The following is a 26409-nucleotide window of genomic DNA, read 5'->3' as shown; positions in this document are numbered from 1 at the left end:
AACTGTAGTTGAGTAGATTTGCTATCTTGTATCTTCACTTTAAAAGTCTAAGGAATAGAAAGACTGCATCTCCAGCACACATTTGTAAAGGTCATTGTCATATATACTAATTGTGATATCAATTTTTCAAGTGCTGGTACTTATGTAGCCAAAACTGCACCATCCAGACACAAGAGGGCATTGTCGTCAGGTTTGGGGAAATCCCAAAGATCCTAAATGGGGACGCGCACGCGCGCGCGCGCACACACACACACGTACGTATACGTGTGCACGCACACACACCCAAAATGACCGAATTAGAACTGCATATATTCAATGGACATGGAATGCTGATTGATGGTTGAAAGGAAAAAACAAAACCAGGGAGGCAGGGCAATCTAGTGGAGTATCCTGGAAGAGAACATGACTGGTTGACTGGAATCCTGGATGGGACACACTTTTGTGTGATGTGCCTTAATGGGTAGCCCTGAATTGGTCTCTGTTTGTATACCTAAGCCAGTCATTAATCTGTTACAGTGAAAAAATAGGCCTGGGCTTAAGAACATAAGTAGACCTGTGCTGGATCAGACCAAAGGCCTCTCTAGTTCCCCATTCTGTTGCCACAGTGGCCAACCAGGCACCTATGGGAAGTCCACAAGCAGGACATGAATGCAGTAGCACCCTTCTGCTCATGTTTCCCAGCAACTAGCATACTGCTTTCATACACCTAAAACCATTATTGATGTGCTGAGTGTCCTGAGACCATAATGCTTTGGTAAATCCACACCACCACCATGACATAGAGAGGCCTTTTTAGTGAATGTTTGGTTTTTGAAGTGTATCTGTTTGTAACTGGAGCTCTCTGATTTAGTTTTTCTTAATTCTTGAGCACTTTTAATCTTAATGATTGTCGGTCTCTAGTGAACTACATATGTTGAAAAGTAAATAGTAATTGTAAATCTTACATTGTTGACAGTTTTTAATAAAAGGAACCTTTTCCCTTAACTTTCAGAGCACTAAACTGAGTTGTCTGTTTAATGGTGAAGAATTTATAACATGTTTTCAGAGTGAGTTGGAAATAACTGGGTCATCAAGGAAATAATTTTCCTATAACACAGTGATATTGATAAAAGTACAGCCTTGATACCATCACTTTCAGACTCCAGCTGTTGATCTCTACCTAGAAACAAATTGTTGAGTTGATGAATATCATAGAACCTCTGTTCTGTTAACTCCCACTCCTGCTGCTCAGAATTCTTTTCCTTCACATAAAAATGCTTTTTCCTCTCTCAATCCGGAATCCATCCTGTCAAACTGCTGCTCAGAAAACACTCCATATTGAAACAGATTTGATCAGTCTTTGTTCTTCGATGGATTTACCTGCAGGCCACTCTTGGCTTCTTTTCTTAACCCCTAACTTTGCTGTTAACACCTGCTTTTCTTATCCTGCTGCTTCCTACTAGCTATCCGCCCTGAGCATGTCTTGCTTCCTCTACTGTGCCATCTTCCATTCCAAGCAAAAGCTTGTTTTCATTTCCAGAAACCTGATCTACTTTCCTGATTTTTAATCTGTGTACATTCTCTCTCTCTCTCTCTGTCATACACACACACACACACACACACGGCCTAATTTCTGAACAGATAGAATTCATTTCATGTATACCCAGCTCTGCATTGCATGTTAGTTAAGCAACCTGCTTGTCTTGTTGCCTACCAGTACTGTAGTATCCTGGCAGAGAAATCGCTTTGAACTGTTAACACTTTGCATGCTACAGCGCTTACTAAAAAGGTAAGGATATTTATCAAACACACGTCTAATAACAACTTCCCCTATAAGAAGAAAAGTGATTTAGCACAATCCCCAAATCAATTCAGGCAAAAAAGCATATTGAGGAAAAATGCACGAAATTGTGCTATATATGAACATCTCATGTACTTTACATAATGGCTTTGATCCAAAGATACAGAAGTGGAATTCCATGTGTAGAATAGGACTTTCTCCCCAGGACCTCCTGAAAAGCAGGTCCTGATTCCAGAGGACCCTGCATGAAGGGCAGCAGGAGGAGGAGAGAATCAGCAGAATTCACTGGGAGGCACCTTGCATGAGGAAACATGGCTTCTGCTCATGTAAGAACATTTTAGGTCCAAGACAAAAAGTACTCAATACATTGGCTTGGATCTAAATGTTCTCTTTCATGAACAAAATGACCCAATTTTTTGTCACTTAGTTAAATTGCTGTTTTGTTGATCATAATTGGTTACTCCAAAAACAAAACAAAATACCCTCTTTACGTTTTTATCTACCAGTGTAATCACTGAAGAGAAAAATGGGGTTTTAATTACTTTTAAGGAGTCTCTTTTCACAGAAAGCAATACAAAAATGTGCATTCCAGAGAAATATTCCTAATTCTCTTTTATGATTAGCAGGATTTTGGGTATAAAACTGCCAGTTTGAATTGGATGTAGAATAAACTTTCAGAATTAGATAAAGGTTTTACATTTTATCACTATGGTAAAACAATGTAAACGTCAACATCTTTTTTTTAAAACTGAGGATGAAGATTTCAAGATGCTGTATACCAGTTCTCCCCAATATCAGACATTCCTCAACTACAATGATAGACACACAGGCTGTCTATCCCCCTTTTAGCAGCTTCATCACTCTAAATAAACTTGATGGTAAAATTAAATGAGATTACTCCTGAAAAACATCATGGATGTTCTGCTTGCTGTGCTGCCTGTTTAAAAATGCATTTTGCATGATGTACCTTTTTCATCCATATGCTCTACACATTAATAGGTACTTTAGAAATTGGAGATATTTTGAAGTTCTCCCTTTTGTTACCTTTTAATATACATCTTAAACAATATTGCTGAACTCTACAGTTGGAATCTAATTTCCTGTATTCATTTCAACAGCAGTTGCTTGTGGTGACTTCACATCTGACACTTGGCAAGCAAGCTTATTATGCTAATGGCAAAATGTTTTGCTAGCAGCTCCACAAAAGCTTTGATTTAGCATTTATTCAGAATGTACATTGTGTCTTCTTCTGCTGCTTTCTTTGTTCCATCAAAAAGCAACATATTTACAAAATTCTGCATGTTTCTTGCTGCTATAGTAAATTTCATTTTAAATATTTCTTTCCCCTTCTGTACTCTATAAATTGGATTTTCAGAAGTGTCTTGAATCCCTACAATCTAGCTTATTTGCTTGGTTTCTCCCACTAGTAGGAATACTTTAAAATCTTAATTAAATCAAAGTGGATATTTATGCTTCAGTATCTGCTCGGAAGCTCATGCAATGGAAAAGACAGACTTTGGGGGAATCATCTCTTATATATTCCCCTGCCCCAATAGCTCCATTAAATCGTGTCTCCATTTGACATCCATGAACCTGTTGGTGTGCAAATTTTCTTCAACATTCTTAATAAGCAGTCTTTCAATTAGACATGCTTTATTTCATGCCCATCTTCAATATGAAAATATCAACAGAATAGAAATGAGTTGCTCTTCTGGAACTATATATTCAGTCTTTCTGCACAGACTTGTATTTCCTTTCCAAGAATTCTCACCTGGCTTTTATGTGAATTCTGAAATTCCTTGAAGACTCAGATTTCACAATATTGGAGAATTTCAATTTCTTTATTTTTCTTAATAGGATGCAGCACAGATGGCAAGCAAGCTGAGGAGCAATCTGCAGCTGCAAATGAAGACGAACCTTATCCTTTCTGTAGGGAGCCAAGTTATTTTGAAATCCCTACAAAGGAATTCCAGCAACACTCACAAATACCTGAGGGTGCTATTCATGAAATCCCAACAAAAGACACACATATAGCAGGGGCAGGGCATGCTTCATTTACTATTGAATTTGATGACAGCACCCCAGGAAAAGTAACCATCAGAGATCATGTCACAAAATTCACTCCGGATCAGCGCCACAAGCCTAAGAAGCCTTCTCCTTCTGGTGCTCAGGATCTTCCTGGGCTTCAAACTGTGATGATGGCACCGGAGAGTAAAGTGGCAAACTGGTTAGCACAAAACAATCCCCCAACAATGATCTGGGAAGCAACGGAAGAAGATTCAAAAAGTATTAAGAGTGATGTTCCAGTCTACTTGAAGAGACTGAAAGGTAAAATAAATAGTTTCAGCTGTATTTCCTTTCCCTTGAATATTCTACAGTAAATATACTAACTGGAACTGTATACATTTACTACACTCTGTTTGGATTCCTGCAGGCCAAAATGTTTTAGACAAAGCATCCTGAGTGACAAGAAATTGTACATTTCTGCTTGTCATAGTCAAAGCTTACGATGTGTAACATTGCAACATTTCCCAGAACAAAATTTTTGTTTGAATACTAATCAATCCCACTTGGCTTGCTTACATTGTATTTGCAAGACATTAAAAATGCATCAATATTTGTGTATCTCTTTGCAATGAAATATGGAATTTGTAATAATTTTTCCATCCATAACTATAAGTAATGGACCAAAGTCATATGATGTCTTCAACTGAAAGTACATTTAGGGTGTAATCCTATGCAGGTGTAGACAGAAAACAGTCCTACAATTAATCCTACATGGCTGGCTGAAGGGATACTGGGAGTTGCAGGGCTTTCTTCTGTTTAAACATTCATAGTATTGCGCCCTTAGTGATAGTAATACATAAAAGCTGGTCATGTTCCAAAAAAACTACTTTTGTGAGCCCAGGAGGGTTTCAGCCAGGTTTCCTTGAATATGGCAAACTGCTTTGGAAACAGAAGGTACTTTTCAAAAGCAGTCTGTAGGCTGGCAGAAGGTAGTAGTGTGCTCTTTTTTTGGAATAAAATAATTTGCATAAGGTATCAGTGGATCTTGCAACAATTCTGCGCATTTTAATCTTCTCACTTTGTAACTGCTGTATTCGCATATTGAATAAATTGACTATATTGAAGATTTGGGGTGTAGTCCACAACTGTACTCTGTCCCCACCTCCAGCATCACTTCTCAGATAATATGTGGCTAAGAGGCCAAGTAGCAACTACTTACACTACTTGCAACAGGTCAGAAGTGGCACAGTAGCTCTTGTCCAAGAGCAGGGCACCAAGGGCTTGAATTTCCTTGCTAGGAATGGTTATAATTGAATACTGAAAAATGTCCAGATTTCAGCTGTGCCTGGAATTTGCAGAGTGAGTCCAGGAGAGAGGGAAAATGGTGCACTACTTCACAGCCCAGCAACTTAATGAACAAACATTGAGAAATTCCACTACTCTTACCATAGTAAGACCTTGTTGATCCCTTCTTGACCTTTCTTTACTCTGAGGGTTTCCATGAAGATCCTCTTATAAGATTTGATTTTATATGTTTTCAAACTTCTTCAGTTGCAGATATTTAATGTTTACCTAGAACTCTTTCTCTAGGCATCTAATTGCATCTTAAAAGCGTTTTTTAAAAGGCTAAAGCTACCCTATTTTCCTCTGTGTATAGTATTATTCAGATTAATTACTTGACTGTACAAAAGTCATTAGTTTGATGTTTGTTGCTGCTAATAAAGAATCATATTTTAGAAACAATGTTCATATGTTCTTAACTCTAGACAGTGTTCCAAACTTAAACTTTCAGGAGATGGTTCCCAGTTGTAGTGATTGTGTAGTTATCTCTTTTACTTTTCACCTTTCATGGGACATATTTAGAAGCAAGGTTTGTTTTCTGGTTCATTTGTAGCTTGCTGGATAATATAGTTTTATTAGGAGACATGTATATCTGCCTAGTTCTAATTTCAGTATAGATGTTGTAGCGTGTTCAAAGTTCATCAATGAGCATGATTGATTAAGTACTGAATGTTTTTCAGAACAAGACATTTCAAAGACAACATCTCCCTCACTGATTAGTTGGCAAAAGACTCCATTGTTGCATGGCAAGTCTGAATGTGTGTTGTTGTTGCTATGGGAAGCTTGCAGGGCTTGTTACTAACGGACAGTTGAGCTTCTAACAGAAAAACAAATATTTTCTCTGCATTCACTTAACTTTGGGTGGTTATTTCCATGTTATTGCTGCTTATGTAGAGCTAGATTTCTATTTTCTGTCTTTCCAGGAAATAAACATGATGATGGGACACAGAGTGATTCAGAAAATGCTGGGGCACACAAGCATTACAGTAAACGGGCAGCACTTGAAGACCAGTTAAGGCATCATTATACAGAACCGAAAAAATTGCACACAAAAGCCCAGGAGACAGAGAAACATTCAGACCAGCCTGCTGCAAATCAGACTGCCTTTATGATTGAGTTTTTTGATGAAGGCCATCCCCGGAAGAGGAGATCATATTCTTTTTCTCAAAGTGCGGGAGCTTTGTGTCCTGAAGTCCCTTCTTCGGTGCCCCATACAAAAACTGAAAAAGTGAGACCTGCATCAGGTGACTCTAAAGGGTGTTCATCGCCTTTACATAATAGCTCCACCCAGCAAAGATCAATACATGCAAAACTTCTAAAGCAAAAATCGGAAGAACCTTCTGCTGCATTTCCTTTCTTACAAACTGCATTGTTGAGAAGTTCTGGAAGCCTTGGGCATCGACCAAGTCCAAATGAGGACATGGAGAAAAAGTTAAAAAGCCAGTTGGTTTCGGAGACTGTTGAAAAAGATGATGATGACCAAAGTGATAAAGGTACTTATACTATTGAACTGGAAAATCCCAATACTGAGGAAGTAGAAGCTCGCAAGATGATTGATAAGGTAAGCCATTTAACTGTGTATGTCATTATTAAAAAAAAAACTCAGTCCACAGTAGTGGCATTGGATCGCTAATAAGTACAGTTATTGAAGTAACAGAAGGTGTTTGGATATACTCCTTTGGAAAGATACTGTTCACAAATGGCCAAGTTATATTACTTACAATTACTTACTCATAGCTGTTGCCAGTATACATGATTAGATACAAAGTTAATACTTTTGAAAGCCAAATTTTGAACCCTTAATATTGTTTAACCCTCATTTGTATTTACATACACTAGACTAGACAGTAATAATGACTGCATGTTTTTTTATATGTTTCCTTGTACAGACACACATTAGTGTCTTTAAAAATAGATTATTCTGTTTTCCAAACAGCATGAAACAAGGATTATAATGCCTGATTTTCTAGGTGTCTTGGATCAAGTTTGTAATAAAATAAATCTTTTAAAGCAAACATTTTAGTTGAGCACCAATATATAGTAAGACTCTTCTCTCTCTCTCTCTCTCTCTCTCCCCCCCCCTCTTTAAAAATTAATAATTTGGACAGGTGTGCAGTTGAGAGTAATTAGTAAAAGTAAACAGTTTAACAGTGCAATCCTATATATGCCTACTCAGAAGTAAGTCCCATTGAATTCAATGGGGCCTGCTCCCAAGAAATAGGTTCTAGGATTGCAGCCTAAATAGTTTAAAAGAACAACATCACATTTTCAATTTAAAATAATTATCAGTTTAAAAAGAAAAAGCATTAACTAGATGAAAAAGAAGCTTAAAAACAAAAAAACCCTACATGTTAACAGACTTATTTGCTTTTTCTCCTTAACTTTTATACTAGCTTTGGGAGGTTATTTGCTGATAATATAACATTTGGGTCAGTCTAATTTACCATTCCTCAGAAACCTTTTTGAATATATAGTTTACTAGATTCAAGTAATATACAGACAATAGTTAAGTAAGAAAATAGTTCACTGAACAAACTGATTCATCTTCAAATCAAACTTCAAGCATTGATTCATATATTTCCTTAAGAAGCATGGTATACCTGCTATAACAAGTAAAACATGTGTTTAAATTATACCTAAAAGCATAAACCAAATCCTCTGCTTATGCAGCCAGCATGCTTTTGGCACTACAGAACTTATATCTGCTTAGGGGGAAAATTGTGAAAGAGTTCTGTACATAGTGAAGATACTAAACAGGATCACTTACTTGGAAGTCTAAGAGTCCTGAACTTTCTAGAAGCAAGGGCTGCTATTTACTAGAAGTGTTTTGCAGTCATGGGAAGTAAATGTCCATGCTGTTTGGTTGACAGTGTATTATTTATAGTTTGAACAATGATAAATAAAATATATAACTATGTCAAAGTTATAATGCTTGACCTCAAGTCAGATTTTTTTTTTTTTGGCTACAGTTTGTTATAGTACATCAAACAACAGGCTTTAAATCAGGATGTCTGATTCATTTTTAAGAGGGTTGGTATAGAGTTAACATGTTAGTTTGTATTATATTCAGGTTAATATAACTGAACTTTAATCAACAAATACAAGGAGTTGGGTCCAGAGTGTCCTTCCACTGTTTAGTGAAGAAACTGAGATTAACAGAGGCTTCTGGTAGAGCAAACAAGGAGAAGGCAAGCACTGATTTTCCCCTGCCGCCCCCAGTGCCACCTCCTATTCTGTTCCAGAGGGTTCCCAACTTTCTGTAGCAACTTTTCAGGGGCTGGGGGCACAGTGGGCTGCAGGGAGAATCAGTGAAGATCATCTCCCTCCCATTCCTACAGCAAGAGAGTCTTGTGGACAAAAGGTAGTCAGGATCCAAGTCAATTTTGAATAAACATCCAATTTCTTAATAGATTTTCTGTGCCTTGTAATTCAGCAGTTGCATTTTACTATTATTTAATATTTGTATTCGAACTTGAAATTACACTTAAACTTTAATCTTTTATTTTCCAACAACCAAAGCAGATTTAGGGCTTGGAAAATGGGCTCCTTTTCAGATTCATAGAATTTGAACTTGAATTAGATCTGTAGATATTTTGTTTCTGTTTTTAAATTAATTACTCCATCTTATTTTGGATCAAACCCTGAGCCTGTCACTTCAGGCATGTACTCAGGTCATGCTAACTGAAATACCCATTATTCAAGAAACTATCAGATTCCGGCTACTGTGAAATAATATGAAATACAAAAAGGATTCTTCATTTTGTGAAAATACTGTGATAGATTATGTCAGGTAGAAGGATTTTTCCCTTTGAGAATGGATATTCTGGAATATTGATGGTAAAAGATGCATAAAAAGTATATGTGAAATAACATGATTTTTTAAATCATTTCTCATAAGATTAGCAACTCTTTGCTGTATGTCAAAATCTAGAACTGAAAAGTACACGTTTCATAATGACAACCAACATGGTACATTTTGTTGTTGTTACAATTATCTGTGTTACATATTTTATGTCAAAATGTAATTCTCTCCATAATTGTCGGATGGAATAAAATCTCGAACTGAATGAAGAGGCACGCCTGGCCCCTCTGGCTCAGGCAACATCTTGGGTTCATTTTGTACTTGGGTTCAGATAACCAGCACAAATCAAGCATGCCTTGTATCAGCTGTGGATAGTGCACTCTTGTTTCAGTCACTTTATTTCTCAGTATCATATACCAAATGAGCTGAGAATAATATAATAATATAATAATAATATAATACAATAATATAATAATAATAATTAATTACATTTCTATACTGCCCAACAGCTGAAGCTCTCTGGGCATTTCACAGTTGACAACAATTAAAACCATAAAATAGAACATGATAAAACCTATTGTATTATAAAAGTATAAGACTTTTAAACGTTTAAAAGCAGTATGTAAAACCAAAGTTTTATAATTTTATTAGGAAAACCAGCAATTTAAATGTACAAACACCATCTTCGACTGAAGTGAGGAGTGTGTATTTTGTATACAGGTATATATACTTAGTCAAAGTGGGAAGTAAGAAGTGGCCCTCACAGCTTACTGTCTGAAACAGAGGTGTTCACCCAGCCCCTTAGCACTGTATGTGACTGATTTTTACATGTTCATCTTGGTGTGAAGACCTCAGATTGTTCCCAGAGCAAAAATGTATTTCATAAATGCTAAATGCATGAAATAATTTTTAAGGAAATTGGGGGAGGGATGATAAAAATACTAAAATCATGAAGGATCTATCTATATTTTGTCTCTGAACGCAATCAGTCTGAATCTAGATGACTGAGGATAGAAATAAGAGAGTTGAACAAGGAAGTAGAAGGGTCTGTACTGAGACTGTTGCACTGTGTTCCCCAACTGAAATTACCCAGCACTGTACTCTTTCTCTGTTGGCCTTAATGCCAACACAGTGTTTGTTGCTCTCTGTCACTATTCTTGGGTCGGAAATCAGAGCAGAAGAATATGAAAGCTGCTCTGTCAAGGAGATGTAGCACAGCAAAGCTGCTTTACTGGTGGAAGGAAAGGCAAGTGCAGTTTTTCCTTTGGCTTCTTGCCAGTTGTTACCTATCTTAAGTAAGTAGGAATATGGTAAGCGAAAAGCCTGCGTTTCACAGTCTTCCTACACAGCCAGGCTTCGTTTCCCAGAGTGCTATTGCTTTGTGTAGTCTTGCTGCTTGTAACGGTCCTGCTGAAAAATTTCTGCAGGCTAGAGAGAAATTACTTGCTACACTTTGCTGGTTAATTCATCCTGCATTTCTGTACCACTTTTCTCATCTTTATCACCTTGAGAAGTATAAGTATATGCTGTGATCCCTCCAAATTGCTGATTAGTTTTGCATGTTCTTAAGAGTATGACATGTCCCCAAACAGCTTCTCTAGTGCTGCTCTGGAGTGTAACAGAATTCAGAGCAGGATTCCACAGTATTGTTGAGACAGAGGGGGACCTCACACAAAAAATGCAGTTGAAGGTGGCACATAAACAGGCATATTTACAATGGAAATCGGTCATTTAAATGTATTTAATTGTATGCTTTATTATAGAACTACTTTTCAAAAAATCTTGAGATCATTAAGTTGTGTCTTATTGATAAGAATTCATTTATTTAAAGCTCTTCAGCTGAAAAGCTTGCAAAGATCAGAAATAATAGAGGAAGGATGGGCAAAGTAAACCCTATTCTTAGTTACAAAGTAAGTAAACATGTCATGGAGCTGGATCTAAGCACAATAGCTGCTGATGGCCTCAGTGATGGCAGTTGGGAGCTGGAGGGAGGGGTGCTTTCAGCTGAGAATTCAGTGGTTTCTGGAAGTTCCATAACAGTTGGTGTAAAATACTAATGTGAAAACAATTTAAGGATTCTAGGGGCAGTATCCAGCGCTCTCCCTCTGCTGGTTCTGTTGTGCTCCCAGGGGCGACTGCTTGTACAACAGGGCTTTCACACTTTGAAAAATAACCCTGGAAATGAGTGTTTCTTATCATTTCAGGTTATTTTTAGAACTGCGAAGGTCCTGTTGCATGAGTGGTCACTCCTGCAAATACATGAGCACAGTTGGATACTACCCTAGAGCCTTAATGAAACATGTGTATGAAATGAATAATCTACATATTAAGCAAATACATTTTTGATGTTTCAGTAGGGGAGATCAATGTATTTCTGAAATTACACTTTACATAATACATTCAGTCTTATGATGCATTATGTGCTTTAATAGAACATTTTGTTTGTTTGTTTGTTTGTTTATTTCTATACCGTCCAATAGCCGAAGCTCTCTGGGCGGTTCACAGAAATTAAAACCAAACGACACACAATAAAATAATATAAAATATATAGAACATTAAAACCACAATATAACAATACAACCACAATAAAACTTAGCAGCAGTGCAGGAATTTAAAATACAGATTTAAAACAGCAAAGCTAAAAGTCTAGAAAGCTAAAATGCTAAAATGCCTGGGAAAATAAAAAGGTCTTCACCTGGCACTGGAAGGAGTACAATGTAGGTGCCAGGCAAACCTAACTAGGGAGCTCATTCCACAGCCGGAGTGCCACAGCAGAAAAAGCCCTTCTCCTAGTAGCCACCCGCCTCACTTTCTTTGTCAGGGGCTCACGGAGAAGGGCTGCTGAGGATGATCTTAAGGTACATAATTAAGGTACATAACATAATACATTAAGATAAAATGCCAGTATTTCAGTGGATATAACTGATCAGGTTTGAAGATTTCTCCCCAATGAGAGTGCTTCAGTCTCTATAGACTATGGAAAAGGACCAACAGATACTTTATTCAGCCTGGAACCTTGATAAAAGTACTGTTCTTTTTTTCTTTTCTTTTTTACAATATAACAAAAAAAGAGGAAAAATGTTTCAACAATGAAACAGAAAAAAAATCTATTCACAGTAATTGTTCACAACACCATTAATAAAAGAAGAAATAAAAATAAAACAAAAAATCAACAGTTTTGTTTCAAATATATACATTAATACAGGTTTTGTTTCAAATATATACATTAATATAATTAATTAAGGGCACAATCCTATGTGTGTTTAGACAGAGAAAAGCATAGGATCTAAACATGGATAGGATTGCGCCCTAATTTAGATATATGGACATATATCTAAATAAGCATCCAAATGAGATTGACAACTATAGCATATGTGTTCAAATGTAAAGAGAGCAGTAAGATTTTCAGACCACTGAATGATAGATGGTGGGTATTTATCCTTCCAAGCTTGAAGGATGAGTTTCTTTGCAACTGTGAGGGCTCTCAAAATCCATTTTTGCTGTCTGTCTGTTAATCCCTTTGTCACAGGAATATAATTTAAAAGCACACAAGCATTCACAATTATAACAGATTTTTCAAGAACAAAGTTTATATGAGAAATACCTTCCAACCAGAAAGAAACCCCCATAGTGCATGCCTACATCATGGCCTCAGTGATCCACGTTACATCAGCAGCATCTAGCGGAGTTAGAGAGAAATCCTGTGCCCCCTAGACAGTGTCTAGGGGACATAGGTTTGTTCAGTTTCCTGGCTCTGAAGTCAGAAAGATGGCTCTGACCTTAGAGCCAGGAAACCACACTCTCTGCCCCCCCCCCCATAGCTGAGCATGGAGCCAGTGGAAAGGGGGTGTTTCCGGGGCTGCAGAGGGGAGGAGACCAAGTCGGCAGCCATACGACAAATCCTATGGCCGGCCCAGCTTCCTTCCCTCCTGATCCTTGAAGCCTCTGCTAGATGAGCAGAAATTCTAGCTTAAATGCAGATACTAACTTCTTCTTTACAATCCACTGAGGTGTCCAATATACATGAAACTTCCATTTTGTTGGAAGCTAGGGCAACTTTCCATTGGTTAGGCTGTATAGAACATTCTAATGCTCTATTTCATCCATCTCTAACATTCTGAATGTGAGAGCGATAGTCTCATGCGAAATTAACTTTATTTAATTTATGGGGGAAAGCTGATTTGAAAACAGAAAGGCAGACTTTTTTGTGGAAGAACTGGGCTGATGGTGGAGTTTATACTTTAGATCAGTTAATAGGGTTGAATGAAGTTTTTTTTTTTTACCATTCTCAATATTGCAGCTTAGATATCATTTATCATCTGAGTGGCAATATTTTCAGTTACAGCATCTTCTAGTGTATATTTATGGGCCACCAGTAATGAGATGATTCCTCCTACGTTGTTGGAGGAATTAATTGGTTCTTTACAAAAAGTTAAGCTTACAATAGCTGTTTATAAATGTATTTTGAGATGTAGTAAAGTAAATTGAAGTACCATTCTAGGTTTTGTGGGGGAGAGGGGGGATGAAAGTGTCATGGACCTGTTCTTGGACTGAACTGTAATGTATTAACAACATTTGCTGTGTGTTACTTTTAAACATTTGCCATTAACCAGAGCCATAGGTGCTTCTGAAACATGGGATGGGGTGCAGAGGTGGAACTTCCCTCTTTAACCGATGCAGTTGAAATCAGCCCAGATAAGTTGGCAAGGAGCTGTGCAGTAGACAAAGGCTTACAAACATGAAGTTATTTGCTGTTTGCTTCAGCTATGCATGATAAGGCAGTGGGTCTGTTTCTGGGCACTATTCAAAGTGCTGCTTATGAGCTTTAAAATCCTGTATGGCTTGGGAGGAGACTACCTAAAAGACCATCTTCTTCCATACAAAGCTACCCAGGTATGTCTCTCAGTACCCACCACCATTGGAGGCGTGTTTAGTGGGGAGGTAAGAGAGGGCCTTCTCAGTGTCTGCTCCCAGGCTGTGTAGTTTTCTGCTGAGGGAGGCTAGGTTAACTGTTGTCCTTCTGCCAGCAGGCAAAGACATTTTTATTCAGGCAGGCCTTTGGCTTATAAGCTGGTCTGCTACTGAAGGTTTTTTTTAAAAAATTTCTTTGGCCTGCGTATTTCTTTGGTAGTTGTGTTTTAATTGTGTTTTTAATGTATTTGTTCTTATGCTATGTTTTAATTAAGATTTTGTTTTAATTTTGTTTTCACTGATAGCTACCTTGAGTGCAATTCTTTGACAGAAAGGTGAGATATAAATTAAATGTATAAATAAGATGGCCAATGGAGCACAAATCAGGTGCAGCTATTACTAGAATGTGCAACAGTATTACTAACATGCTAAAGAGCTAGGGTGGTGATGGTCCCAGGGCATCAACATAGCAACCTTGTTACAATGAAGCCAGTCTGAATCTATTCAGTGCCTAGATGGGAGACTGCTTGGGAGCCCCATGCACTGCACTCTGAGTTCCATGGAAGAAAGATGGGATATAAATTAAATAAACTATGACTGTGCACAACTTTCAATAACTAGAATTGAAATTGTGCATATCAATAAGGGATACATTATTGTTGTTGTTGTTGTTGTTCAGTCGTTCAGTCGTGTCCGACTCTTCGTGACCCCATGGACCATAGCACGCCAGGCCTTCCTGTCCTGCGCTCTCTCCCGGAGCGTGCTCAAGTTCATATTCACTGCATCCGTGATGCTATCTAGCCATCTCATCCTCTGCCGTCCCCTTCTCCTTTTGCCTTCAGTCTTTCCCAGCATCAGGGTCTTTTCCAGGGAGTTTTCTCTTCGCATTAGGTGGCCAAAATATTGGAGCTTCAGCTTCAGTATCTGTCCTTCCAATGAGCACTCAGGGTTGATTTCCTTTAGGATGGACTGATTTGACCTCCTTGCAGTCCAGGGCACTCGTAAGAGTCTTCTCCAGCACCACAGTTCGAAAGCATCAATTCTTCGGCGCTCAGCCTTCCTTATAGTCCAGCTCTCACAGCCATACATTACTACTGGGAAAACCATAGCTTTGATTAGACGGACCTTTGTCGGCAAGGTGATGTCTCTGCTTCTGACTATGCTGTCTAGGTTGGCCATAGCTTTCCTCCCAAGGAGCAAGCGTCTTTTAATTTCATGGCTACAGTCACCGTCTGCGGTGATCTTGGAGCCCAAGAAAGTAAAATCTGTCACTGCTTCCATTTCTTCCCCTTCTATATGCCAGGAAGTGATGGGGCCAGATGCCATGATCTTCGTTTTTTTAATGCTGAGTTTCAAACCAGCTTTTGCACTCTCCTCCTTCACCCTCAACAAGAGGCTCTTGAGTTCCTCTTCGCTTTCTGCCATTAGGGTGGTATCGTCTGCATATCGGAGGTTGTTGATAATTCTCCCAGCAATCTTAATTCCGACCTCTGATTCATCCAACCCGGCATTTCTCATGATGTACTCTGCATATAAGTTAAATAAGCAGGGTGACAATATGCAGCCTTGTCGTACTCCTTTCCCAATTTTGAACCAATCGGTTGTTCCATGTCTGGTTCTTACTGTTGCTTCTTGACCCTCGTACAGGTTTCTCAGGAGACAGGTAAGGTGGTCTGGTACTCCCATCACTTTAAGAATTTGCCACAGTTTGTTGTGATCCACACAATCAAAGGCTTTAAGCTTTATTAAGTGATACTGCATGATTACTGGAAGAAATAATACTTTAATGTGCAGTAGATCTCTACAGTTTCAGCAGCCCCATTATATTTGGAGTTGGGGAGGGCGGTCAGAGATTCTCCCAAGTGTGCTAACCGTGAAAACCTGGTTTTACATTATTAATACTGTCACACTAAAGAACTACAGATGGAGGTCTTGGTTAATGTATATAATCTGTTGCAGCATCACCAATACTTCACCATTCAATTTAGTACATTTTGTGAAGGTGACAGGGTGTTGTAGTAACTGTATGTGCTAGGCATTCATGAACATCAAATATTGTTTAAATGCAACTAGTTTTCCTAAGCTGTACATCAAAATCTGCCGGTAAGACCATATCAGTATGACAGGCAAGTAGTCAAATGCTGCAGAATAAAACAGCAAATTGGGTTTCACATCTGCATCAGGTAGTAGGATAGATAGGTGAGTCCCAAGCAGAGTAACAAAATATGGTAATAGTTCTCCTTAGTTGCCTGAGAACTCTTGAAGAACACCATTTAGCTTTCATTTCTGGAAATGCATTTAATAGATTGAATGAGGATGTATCAGTTATCCTTTCTTCACACTTTGGGGGGAAAATAGTAGATTATTCTGGCGTGAAGTCTTGTGCTTTTCCATAAAACCAGAATAAGTATCATTAAGCAAGTCTGAGCTGATGTCTACTACAGTCTGTGAAAGCCCCTACAGGATGATAACTGAACTGAAGTACTAAGATAGCACAGCAAACTACTGTTACAGCAAGCAGAGCCATTCCAGGAAAGCTGCCAGGAGTAGGGTCAGCAGGGACAAGCTACAGTGGACCAAAAGATAGCCAGAGGCACTTGTCTGCAATCTAATGCAGTTTACGAAGCAAGGTTAATGACCTGTCAACCCAGGGGGTCTTAAAAAGATGAATTGGTGCCTTCCAGTGCTGCCCAGGTTAGCATCAGGAAAGAACCGGTTAGGGCCAACAAGGGGCCAGGTTAAACATGCTAAAATTGCTGGGGTTTGACCTGGAATCTCATCTTACGTCATTCAAATAATTGTCAAGGGCTCCTTGGAGGCCTCTCTCAGTCTAATCCAGTAGCCAAGTCCAGACACAGACAAAGGGATTCCTTTCAAAGCTTTATTCTTCTTTTACAACTTAACAACTCTACAGGTAGCAACTAGATATGAGCAGCAGAGTACCTGTGCCCTAAGTTGGAACAGTTGGTCCCCATTTGAAAGGGAATTACTGGCAGACCCCTGAACTTAAGGACTAGGGAGAGTTCCTCCCCTTTTCCCTTGGATCCTCTGGGCGCAGCCGTTGTTTGTGCACCAACCGGGCACTACACCTCCTTTCTGCGCCCTCCATTTGGCGCCGCTCTCAGCGTCACGTGTCCACCAAGTCTGCTTCCCGCGCTCAGTCACTCCCTGGAATGCTATCTAATCTAGGAATGCCGGTGGGAGGAATCTCCGTCAGCTGTTGGCCCTGGGAAAGAGGAGCGCGCTCCTCTCCCAGGAGCAACTGCTCTTCCTCAGAATCAGAACTACTCTGGGATTCTATGGGCTCAGTGTCCACCCTGACAATAATGGGCATAACCACTCAGGTATTTATTTCAGATATTTTTAGCTGCCTTTCCTCTGACTTTAAGGCAGCTCACAACATCAAAATAAAAACTCCAATACCACCCAGTAATGTAAGGCAGATGGCTTAAAGTGAGGAGGAGCTGAGGAACCTTATGACGAAGATGAAAGAAGAAAGTGCAAAAGCTGGGTTGCAGTTAAACCTCAAAAAAACCAAGATTATGGCAACCAGCTTGATTGATAACTGGCAAATAGAGGGAGAAAACATGGAGGTAGTGACAGACTTTGTATTTCTAGTAGTGATGTACGAAAATCACTTACCTTCGCGGATTATGCTGATGGTGGGGGGGGAGACGTTCCATCCCTCCCCCTGGAATCCTGGCCGGGGGGGGAGGTGCTCCGTTCCTCCCCCCCGGAATCCTCCGCGGCCGGCTGTGCTCCGCAGCAGCTCCGCGGAGCAGCCGGTCAGGCCCAGCCAGGCCAGAGCCGTCCGCAGCCGGATTTCCGGCCGCGGAGGGCTCTGGGTAAAAAAACAAAACCCATGTACACAAATGGCGGCAGCTCCGGCCGCCGCCATTTGCATTCCTTCTTTTTGGCCGTCTTAATCTACGTAAATATTTACGTAGACTATGACAGCGAAAATAAGGAGAACGCAAATAGCGTAGCGGACGCTATTTGCATTCCCCTTATTCTCGCCATCTTAGTCTACGTAATTATTTACGTAGAGTAAGACGGCCCAAAATAAGGAACGCAAATGCCGGCAGCCATAGCTGCCGCCATTTGCGTAGCTTTTTTTTTTTTTTACCCAGTTGTTTTAGGCTACGTAAGTTTTTACGTAGCCTATCACGTCTGTGTAAAAAAAAACAAAACCTGCAAATGGCGGCGGCGGCCGGTCAGAAGACCAGCAGCTGCCGCCGCCCGGAAGATCCGCCCCAGGTAAGTCTTGTCCAGGGGGGAATCTGCAGGGGGGGGCTGGCCGTTCCGCCACAGATTTCGGGGGGCCGAATGCACTGGCATTCGGCCTCCCCGAGATCCGTGGCGGAATTCTCTGCCATCCCTAATTTCTAGGTGCAAAGATTACTGCAGACGCTGACTGCAGCCAGGAAATCAGAAGACGTTTACTTCTTGGGAGGAGAACAATGACAAATCTTGATAAAATAGTTAAGAGCAGAGACATCACGCTAACAACAAAGGTCTGCATAGTTAAAGCAATGGTATTCCCCATAGTAACCTATGGCTGTGAGATCTGGACCATAAGGAAGGCTGAGCGAAGGAAGATAGATGCTTTTGAACTGTGGTGTTGGAGGAAAATTCTGAGAGTGCCTTGGACTGCAAGAAGATCAAACCAGTCCACACTCCAGGAAATAAAGCCAGGCTGCTCACTTGAGGAAATGATATTAAAGGCAAAACTGAAGTACTTTGGCCACATAGTGAGAGGACAGGATACCCTGGAGAAGATGCAGATGCTAGGGAAAGTGGAAGGCAAAAGGAAGAGGGGCCGACCAAGGGCAAGATGGATGGATTATATTCTGGAGGTAACGGACTCGAGCTTGGGGGAGCTGCGGGTGGCGACGGCCAACAGGAAGCTCTGGCGTGGGCTGGTCCATGAAGTCACGAAGAGTCGGAAGTGACTGAACGAATAAACAACAACAATGTAAGGCAGAATAAAAATAACATTCCAGAGCACCCAGTTAAAACAGTAATAAGCAGAGTTCAAACAAATCCAAAGGCCTCCGTAAAAGTGAAGGTTTTTACCATGCAGTGAAAAGCCATTAATGAGGGGGCATGGCAAGCTTTCCTCAGGAAAGGAGTTCCAGAGCCTGTGTTCAGCAACTGAGGAAGGCTTCAGACCTAGTTGAAATCTGGAATTATACACATGCATAATCGGAATGCAGACTGGGACCCAAAGTGCTACTTTAGGCATATTTCCCTTTCTTTCTTGTGACAGATCTCCATGTCATATCAAACTGCTTTTGATGCTTCCTTCTGTTTCTTGAACAGTAGCCCCTCCATGTCAAATGGCAAACATATTTTGAAACAGGGATCTTAAATACCTGTTAGGCAGATGGAACTAAATGTACTGTTTGTTAGATCCAGCCCATAGCATATAAGAAGCACTTTACCAGTGCTTCTTATGGCACAACAAATCTCCATAGGCTTATAACAAAAAGGTATTAATAAGTTAGAGTGGTTGATGCTATTTTCACAGGTTAAATATGTGGATTTTTCAAATTGATCATAATTGGAGTTTACTTCAGTAAAAGAGGTTTCTTTGTTTAAGGCATTGTAGTCAATAATCTTCGTTCCCCTTTAAGAATTTCAAGATTCCTTCCCAAGGTGAATAATCAAGAGCAGGTACTTTTTACTAAATGCATCTTTTCACCCTGATTATAGCAAAATAATTTATGGCATTGAGTTAGAATCCACTAACAATGGTGGCCAGAATCAAAAGAACCATGCAACTAATTCCATGAGCTCAAGGAAATTTTGTATATTTGTTTTTCTCAAACAATCCCATAAGCCACATGGCAAGCTTATTTCAGTACCTCGGTGAGTTTGAAAAACAGTTTGTGATATTGGGGATCAGGGTGAGGAGGTGAGCTGTTTTTGTTGTTTTTGTTTTAAAAAGGAAAGCATTCCCCGCATTTCACTCTTACTATATGGGGGCTTCAAACTGATATGCTGATCCTTTCACAGGCAAAACAGACAAATCATCTTCATTTAACAGGATATTACTGCATTAGTTATACACAAACTTTGTGTGAAAATGCTTAGTAGTACATGTTGTGTGCATTTTAAGTATGAAATGATTATGTGAGAAATATTTGAATCTATATAACAGAAGTTATTTTGGTATTTGCTCTTCATTCATAAAATAATAGTGTACAAATTGTTATCAAAGATTATATGAATAAATATATCTTTAAAATCAATCAATATAAGTCTGTGGGAGGGGTCATTCCAATTTAAGAGGCAGCTAAGAAGACTGGTGGCAGAAAAGTAGAGAGATGGAGGTTGTCGTTGTTCAGTCGTTAAGTCGTGTCCAACTCGTCGTGACCCCATGGACCATGGCACGCCAGACCTTCCTGTCCTCCACTCTCTCCCGGAGTGTGCTCAAGTTCATATTCATTGCTTCGGTGATGCTATCTAGCCATCTCATCCTCTGCCGTCCCCTTCTCCTTTTGCTTTCAATCTTTCCCAGCATCAGGGCCTTTTCCAGGAAGTTTTCTCTTCTCATTAGGTGGCCAAAATATTTGAGCTTCAGCTTCAGCATCTGTCCTTCCAATGAGCAGTCAGGGTTCATTTCCTTTAGGATTGACTGACTGGACCTCCTTGCAGTCCAGGGGAGTCTTCTCCAGCACCACAGTTCGAAAGCATCGATTCTTCGGCGCTCAGCCTTCTTTATAGTCCAGCTCTCACAGCCATACATTACTGCTGGGAAAACCATAGGTTTGATTATATGGACCTTGGTTGGCAAGGTGATGTCTCTGCTTCTTACTATGGTTTCTAGGTTTGCCATAGCTTTCCTCCCAAGCATCTTTTAATTTCATGGCTACAGGGAAACTGAAAGAAGAATATAAGAAGAAATGAGATAATGCATGTTACCTCCACACACAAACGCAATGCATGGAGAATAGTGGAGCCCGGGCCTCCTGGCCCCTCCCCGAACATGGTATGCTGGCCCTCCCTCTCTTCATGTGTTTACACATCGAACACAGATGTCTTCAAAGGTGTGTCCACATGCATGAGCACCTGCACCACCACCTGTTATCCGTCTGTACCTTCTACACATGGATAATGTATGAATAGGCCTTTAAAGAACAACACAGGCTTGAGCTGGATAGAGGAAGCTAGTGCCAGAGACAGAGTGAGGTGATCAGAGCAACCCAGATAATATGGCTAAATCGTACATATAGGCTATATGTATGATTTACCACGTACCATTTACTGCAGTATCCTGCAGCCTGTAATCCAACAGGCTGAAGAATATTGCAGAAGTGCCACTCTGCAAACTGGGCAGCACTGAGCATCCCCACCCTCAGAAATGCCTTGGAAACGATTCAAAGCTCCTCATTCCCCTGACAAGGGATAAATACTATGCCAGCCCTGGACGTGGCATAGTGATTTCCATCCCATTGGTGTCAATGGTAAGAAAAATAAAAAGAAAATGGTGGTAGGTGGAGAAAATCCTTCTCAGTGAGCTAGCAGGGCTTAAGAAGAGGAAGAGATGGTTCCTTAGCCACATACTATTTGTTTTTGTTTTTATTTATTTACTTACTTACTTTCCTTGTACCCTCCTTTCCACCAAAAATGGCACTCAAGGCAGCTATATACATATTCTTCACCCACCTCATATGATTGCTGTTAGTTGCTTTTGTAAACTACTTTTTTTTTGTAAATCAGAGACAGCAGAAAAGAAAGAAAATAGGACTTCATTAACACACACACACAGTAGGGTTAATGTAATAATGATACGTGATATAAATTGGGTCTATGTAAAGGAGCTGTTCTTACCTACTCTGGCTGCCACAAAAACTGATGCCACATTTTGCTGTTGAGATTAGAATTCAAGAATATTAGTACTTTAGCTACATTCATCACAGTACAGAAGGAATATATTCAGATCCAGGTTGTCCAGCTGGCTTCAGCATCATGTCATACTAGCTTTAGGAGTGGTAGGGTTATTGTCCCTTGTAAATTGCCATTGGTTTTGCATTTTCTCTGAATGCTAGCCCCCACATTGTGGGCTAGCTTTGCTTTGCTGCATTCATGCCAGACATGCACACGCTTACCCCCCCATGTGTTATGAATATTTCTATTGTGCTCCTTATGGAAATCTGCACATTATGGAAATGTATCTAGATTGGTGACATTTCTCCTACACCCAAGTAGATTCTTTTATAATCAATACAGTGCTTGCAATAAATACACATATCTTCATATATTCAAGCATTATTCTCATTACTGTCTTTGCAGCATGCATGCATGCATGCATACAGACACACACACACACACATACACACACTACAAAACTAGTGATTGGAATAATTTGAAGGTATTTTTATTTTTAAGGCTAGACCATTCCTTTAATATTCAGATTAGTCCAGCATTAGGAAAATATAATTAGCTAATTTCTTTGAACCTTCCCCAGGACTGGAACATATCAGTTCTGCTCACAAAACTTTCATTTTTGATAGCATTTTGTTGACAAGATTTACAAGTCAGAATAAGCTATTAAAGCTTTTAAAAAACTGGCGTACTGATTTGGTAGTGGCACCACCCATACATTCAAACTGAATATGATCAGGAAGACTTTGAGTTAATGTGTGTGATGATTTGTTTTATTTTCAGGTTTTTGGACTGGATGACAGCCAGGATTATAATAGGCCTGTTATCAACGAGAGCCAGAAAGATTTAGTAAAAGATTGGGCTATAAATTCTGCTACAGTAGTGCTGGAAGAAAAAAGACCACTGAGTACAACTGGATATCTTGACACAGAGGTAGAATTCAATTTTTGATGGGTCTTCTTCTTTTTTCTTCCAATAAGGGAGAGGACCTTAATGTAGTCAGTGTTAAGTAGCTAGCAAGTGCAGCTTGTATTAACTAATTTCTATATATATCTTTTATATCTCTGGTTTCTTTATTAGAGCTTATCTCTTCTCTTAGCACTTGAAAAACCATGACCCCTTGCAACCTTTTTTCCTGGTCTGTTTGCACATATTGCATAGCATGTTCTACTGTGCAAGAACTTCATTTATGTATGCAACTGTGCACATGCTGCACTTGTTATACACAAAACAGACCAACATTCGTTATATTGGGCAACTAAGGAAAATATAAATACTACAGCATTGTTTGCTGTAGTTTATCAAGAAAAATTCTGAAATTTCCAAGTCAAAGGAAAGAGTTTCCAGAATCTGAGCTCAGATGAAAGGTTTCCAGATGGAAAGATATAGTTCACTGCTTCTGGAAAGGCATTGCTTAGGTATCAGTATGATAGACATTTCTGCTGTAACTCTTAAGAAACCTCTCTGTCAACTTTTGGCAGTTTTTACTAATGTTTTACAGCTTCATGGAAAGAGCTCAGATGCACCTCAAAACAAAACTCGCACACCAAAAACCCTTCCAACCATGCCCACTCCAAACAATAGATTGTATTTGCTAATCTGTGGTTCAGTCAGTGGGCAGGTTTATGCATCACACTGAGCCACCCTGTGAATAAGCCGTGGTGGGCTGGTTGTTCACAGAACAACACGCAGTACACCCAGTAGACAATTGGGCTTGCCGTGGCTTGTTCTCATGCTCAGTCCTCCAGCCAGCTCTGGCACGCATCCCAGGGGACTTTGCAGCAAAACCCACCTTGTCTCTCCCTCCCCACTCCAATTGCTACCCCCTTAAATTCCCCAGCTTTTTATTTTTTATTTTTCAGAGCCCCCAAAATGCACAATTGGGGTCGTAACTTTTTAAACATTTTTGTTGGTCTTTTGCAAGTGTGCACTTACAGCTGTCCGATACATGTAGTTTTGCCTGGTCAATTTCCTTGTATGTGTCATCTGTCCAAGGGAGTTGGGAAGTGGAGTAGGTAACACACAAGGAAATTGAGAATACAAGGTTGGATATAGGCTAATTTCCGTACAGTTCTGCACACAGGACTGGGGAAGAAATAATAGTGAGAGAAAGAAGGGACCCAGTAGCGCAATTCAGAAGCACTGAAAATGGGGGTGGGGAGCCGAAGGGGTAAGTGCACCAATATCTTGCAATATCTTCCTCTTGGCAATGTGATCCTCTTGCTTTTGGACTGATGCCCCCGCCCCATTGGTGCACTTACTCCTTTAGCTCCCCCCCCCCCATTTTCAGTGCTTTTGAATTGCGCTACTGGGTCCCTCCTTTCTCTCACTATTATTTTTCCTTTGGTCCTTCATTCTAAAATTATTCCATAAGCTATCTACAGAAAGAAATGACACTAGTATCCTAATACACCATTGTTCTTACCTTGCTTATACTCTTATTTTTGTCACCTGAAGCTGAATCTCATCCTATTATCTTCTCTTCCAGAGCCTGTAATAAAGCTATATGGGATCTGTTTCTTTATCTTCATATTCAGCATAGTTTTTTATATTTGAACCTCAAAGCAGTATCTGCCTCTCTTTGCTTTTCTTATTTTTAAAGGTATTGCATGGGTCAAGTTCATTAAAAGATAACAAAGAATAAGGATTTTCAGTGTTTTGAAGTGGCGCTGTGAACCAAGTAAAAAAACAAACCATCATGACACCAACCTTTTCAAACCAGAATTCCAGCCTATACTCAGAACAAATTTATCCATGTAACCCAAGAGACTGCTGCTGTTCTATCAAAATACATCTTCATAAATTGTATTTTATGAACATCTCTCAGTGTACTGAGAGATTTATTTTTATAAACAAAAGAAAAAGAAAACCTAGCAGTAGTGCAAAGATTTAAAATACAGAAACTGAAAGACATGCCTGGGAAAATAAGCAGGTCTTCACTTAGCACCGAAAAGGTCACAACATAGGTGCCAGGCAAGCCCCTCTGGGGAGCTCATTCCACAACTGGGGTGCCACAACAGAAAAGGCCTTCTCTTTTTAGTCACCCACCTCACTTTATTTGGCAGGGGCTCCTGGTGAAAGACTGCTGAAGACAATCTTAAGGTCCAGGCTAATATATATGGGAGGAGACAGTCCCTCAGGTACCCTGACCCCAAGCCATTTAGAGCTTTGAATACTAATACCAGCACTTTGAATTGGGCCTGGAAATGGACTGGCAGCTAGTGCAGATGGAAAAGTACTGGCATAACATGATCACATTGGCCAGTCTCCATTTACAATCTCACTGCCCTATTTTAGACCAGGTAAACTTTCTGGACACACATATAATGCATTGCAGTAATCCAGATGAGATCTTAACAGGGCATGGATAACTGCAGCTAGGCTATCTCTGTCCAGATAAGAATGTAGTTGGTATATCAGCCTAAGCTGATAAAATGTGTTCCATGCCACTGAGTCCACCTGTCTAGTGATAATACTGGATCAACTCTGAACCTGATCCTTTAGGGAGAGTGCAACCGCCTCCAGAACAGGTTGAACATCACTTAGCTGGGCAGGTGAACCATCCATTAAGTGTACCTCTGTCTTGTCTGGATTGAGTTTCAGTTTATTGGCCCTCATCCAGTCCATTACCATGCCCAGGCACTGATTCAGAACAGCCACTGCCTCACCTGGATTTGATGAAAAAGAGAGGTGCAGCTGGGTGTCATCCGCATGTTGATGACACTTCAGCCCACACATCCAGATGACCTCCCCCAGTAATTGTAGGTTATTAAATTGTATTAAAATGTAGGTGTTGAACAGCATGTGAGATAGAATAGAGCCCTGTGGAACACTATAGCATAGCTGCCATAGCACAGAGCAATAATCCCCCAGCACCACCTTCTGGAGTTGGCCATCCAGTAGTAGCAGAACCACTGCAACACTGTGCCTCCAACTTCCAACCCAGACAACCTGTCCAGAAGGATGCTATGGCTGATGGTATCAAAATCTGCTGAGAGGTCCAAGAGAATCAACAGGGTTGCACTCCCCTTGTCCCTCTCTCAGCATAGGTCATCCCACAGGCAACCAAGGCAGTTTCTGTTCCAAAACCAGACCTGAGGCCCAATTGAAATGGGTATAGATAATCAGTTTCATTCGAGAGTGCCTGAAGTTGACCAACAAATACCCGCTCAAGCACCTTGCCTAGAAAAGGGATGTTGGCTACTGCCCTATAGTTGTTAACCTCATCTGGGTCCACGTTAGGCTTTTTCAGGAGTGGCCTCGTTACCACATCCTTTAAAGAGGCCAGTACCACCCCTTCTCCCAAGGAGGAACTTACAGCCTCTTGGACCCAGCTGGACATCTGCTCCCTATTAGATGTAATAAGCCATGGAGGGCAAGGCTAAGTACAGAAGTGGTTGACTGGATTTGGTCAAGCACCTTGTTTTCATCCTCAAGCCTCAACAACTGAAACTCATCCAATAAAACTGAACCAGATGGTGCTCTGGACACCTCTATTAATGGAACCTCTATGGTGTCCAAGTCGTGATGGATTTGAGAGACTTTGTCTTCAAAATGCCATGCAAACTTGTCACAGTGTGCTAACAAGGGTTACACCATCTCTTTCCCTAGCCCAGACTGCAGCAGGCCATGAACCTCTCGGAAAAGCTCCACTGGACTCTAATATTAGCTCTAACAC

At 40.2% G+C, this 26409-nt stretch overlaps 1 protein-coding gene across 3 annotated transcripts in view; it reads left to right on the top strand.

The window, feature by feature from the left end:
- The window catches only part of CEP170 (centrosomal protein 170), a 142452-nt gene that overhangs the window by 52058 nt on the left and 63985 nt on the right, over positions 1-26409 (top strand). For 2 of the 3 annotated variants that reach the window (XM_084828220.1, XM_084828219.1), the window contains exons 8-9: positions 6052-6689; positions 22515-22664. In XM_084828220.1, coding sequence (XP_084684346.1) covers positions 6052-6689; positions 22515-22664 — 788 coding nt within the window. Of the gene's footprint in view, positions 1-3637; positions 4109-5808; positions 5875-6051; positions 6690-22514; positions 22665-26409 lie in introns of all 3 variants that reach the window. The other variant, XM_084828218.1, reaches the window with a different exon arrangement.

Source organism: Heloderma suspectum, chromosome 1 (genome assembly GCF_057233095.1).
Source record: "Heloderma suspectum isolate Gila_16-S chromosome 1, 16-S_ref, whole genome shotgun sequence".
Classification (NCBI taxonomy): Eukaryota; Metazoa; Chordata; class Lepidosauria; order Squamata; family Helodermatidae; genus Heloderma; species Heloderma suspectum.
The sequence above is the reverse complement of the archived record's forward strand: the minus strand, read 5'-3'. Positions and strand labels throughout refer to the sequence as shown.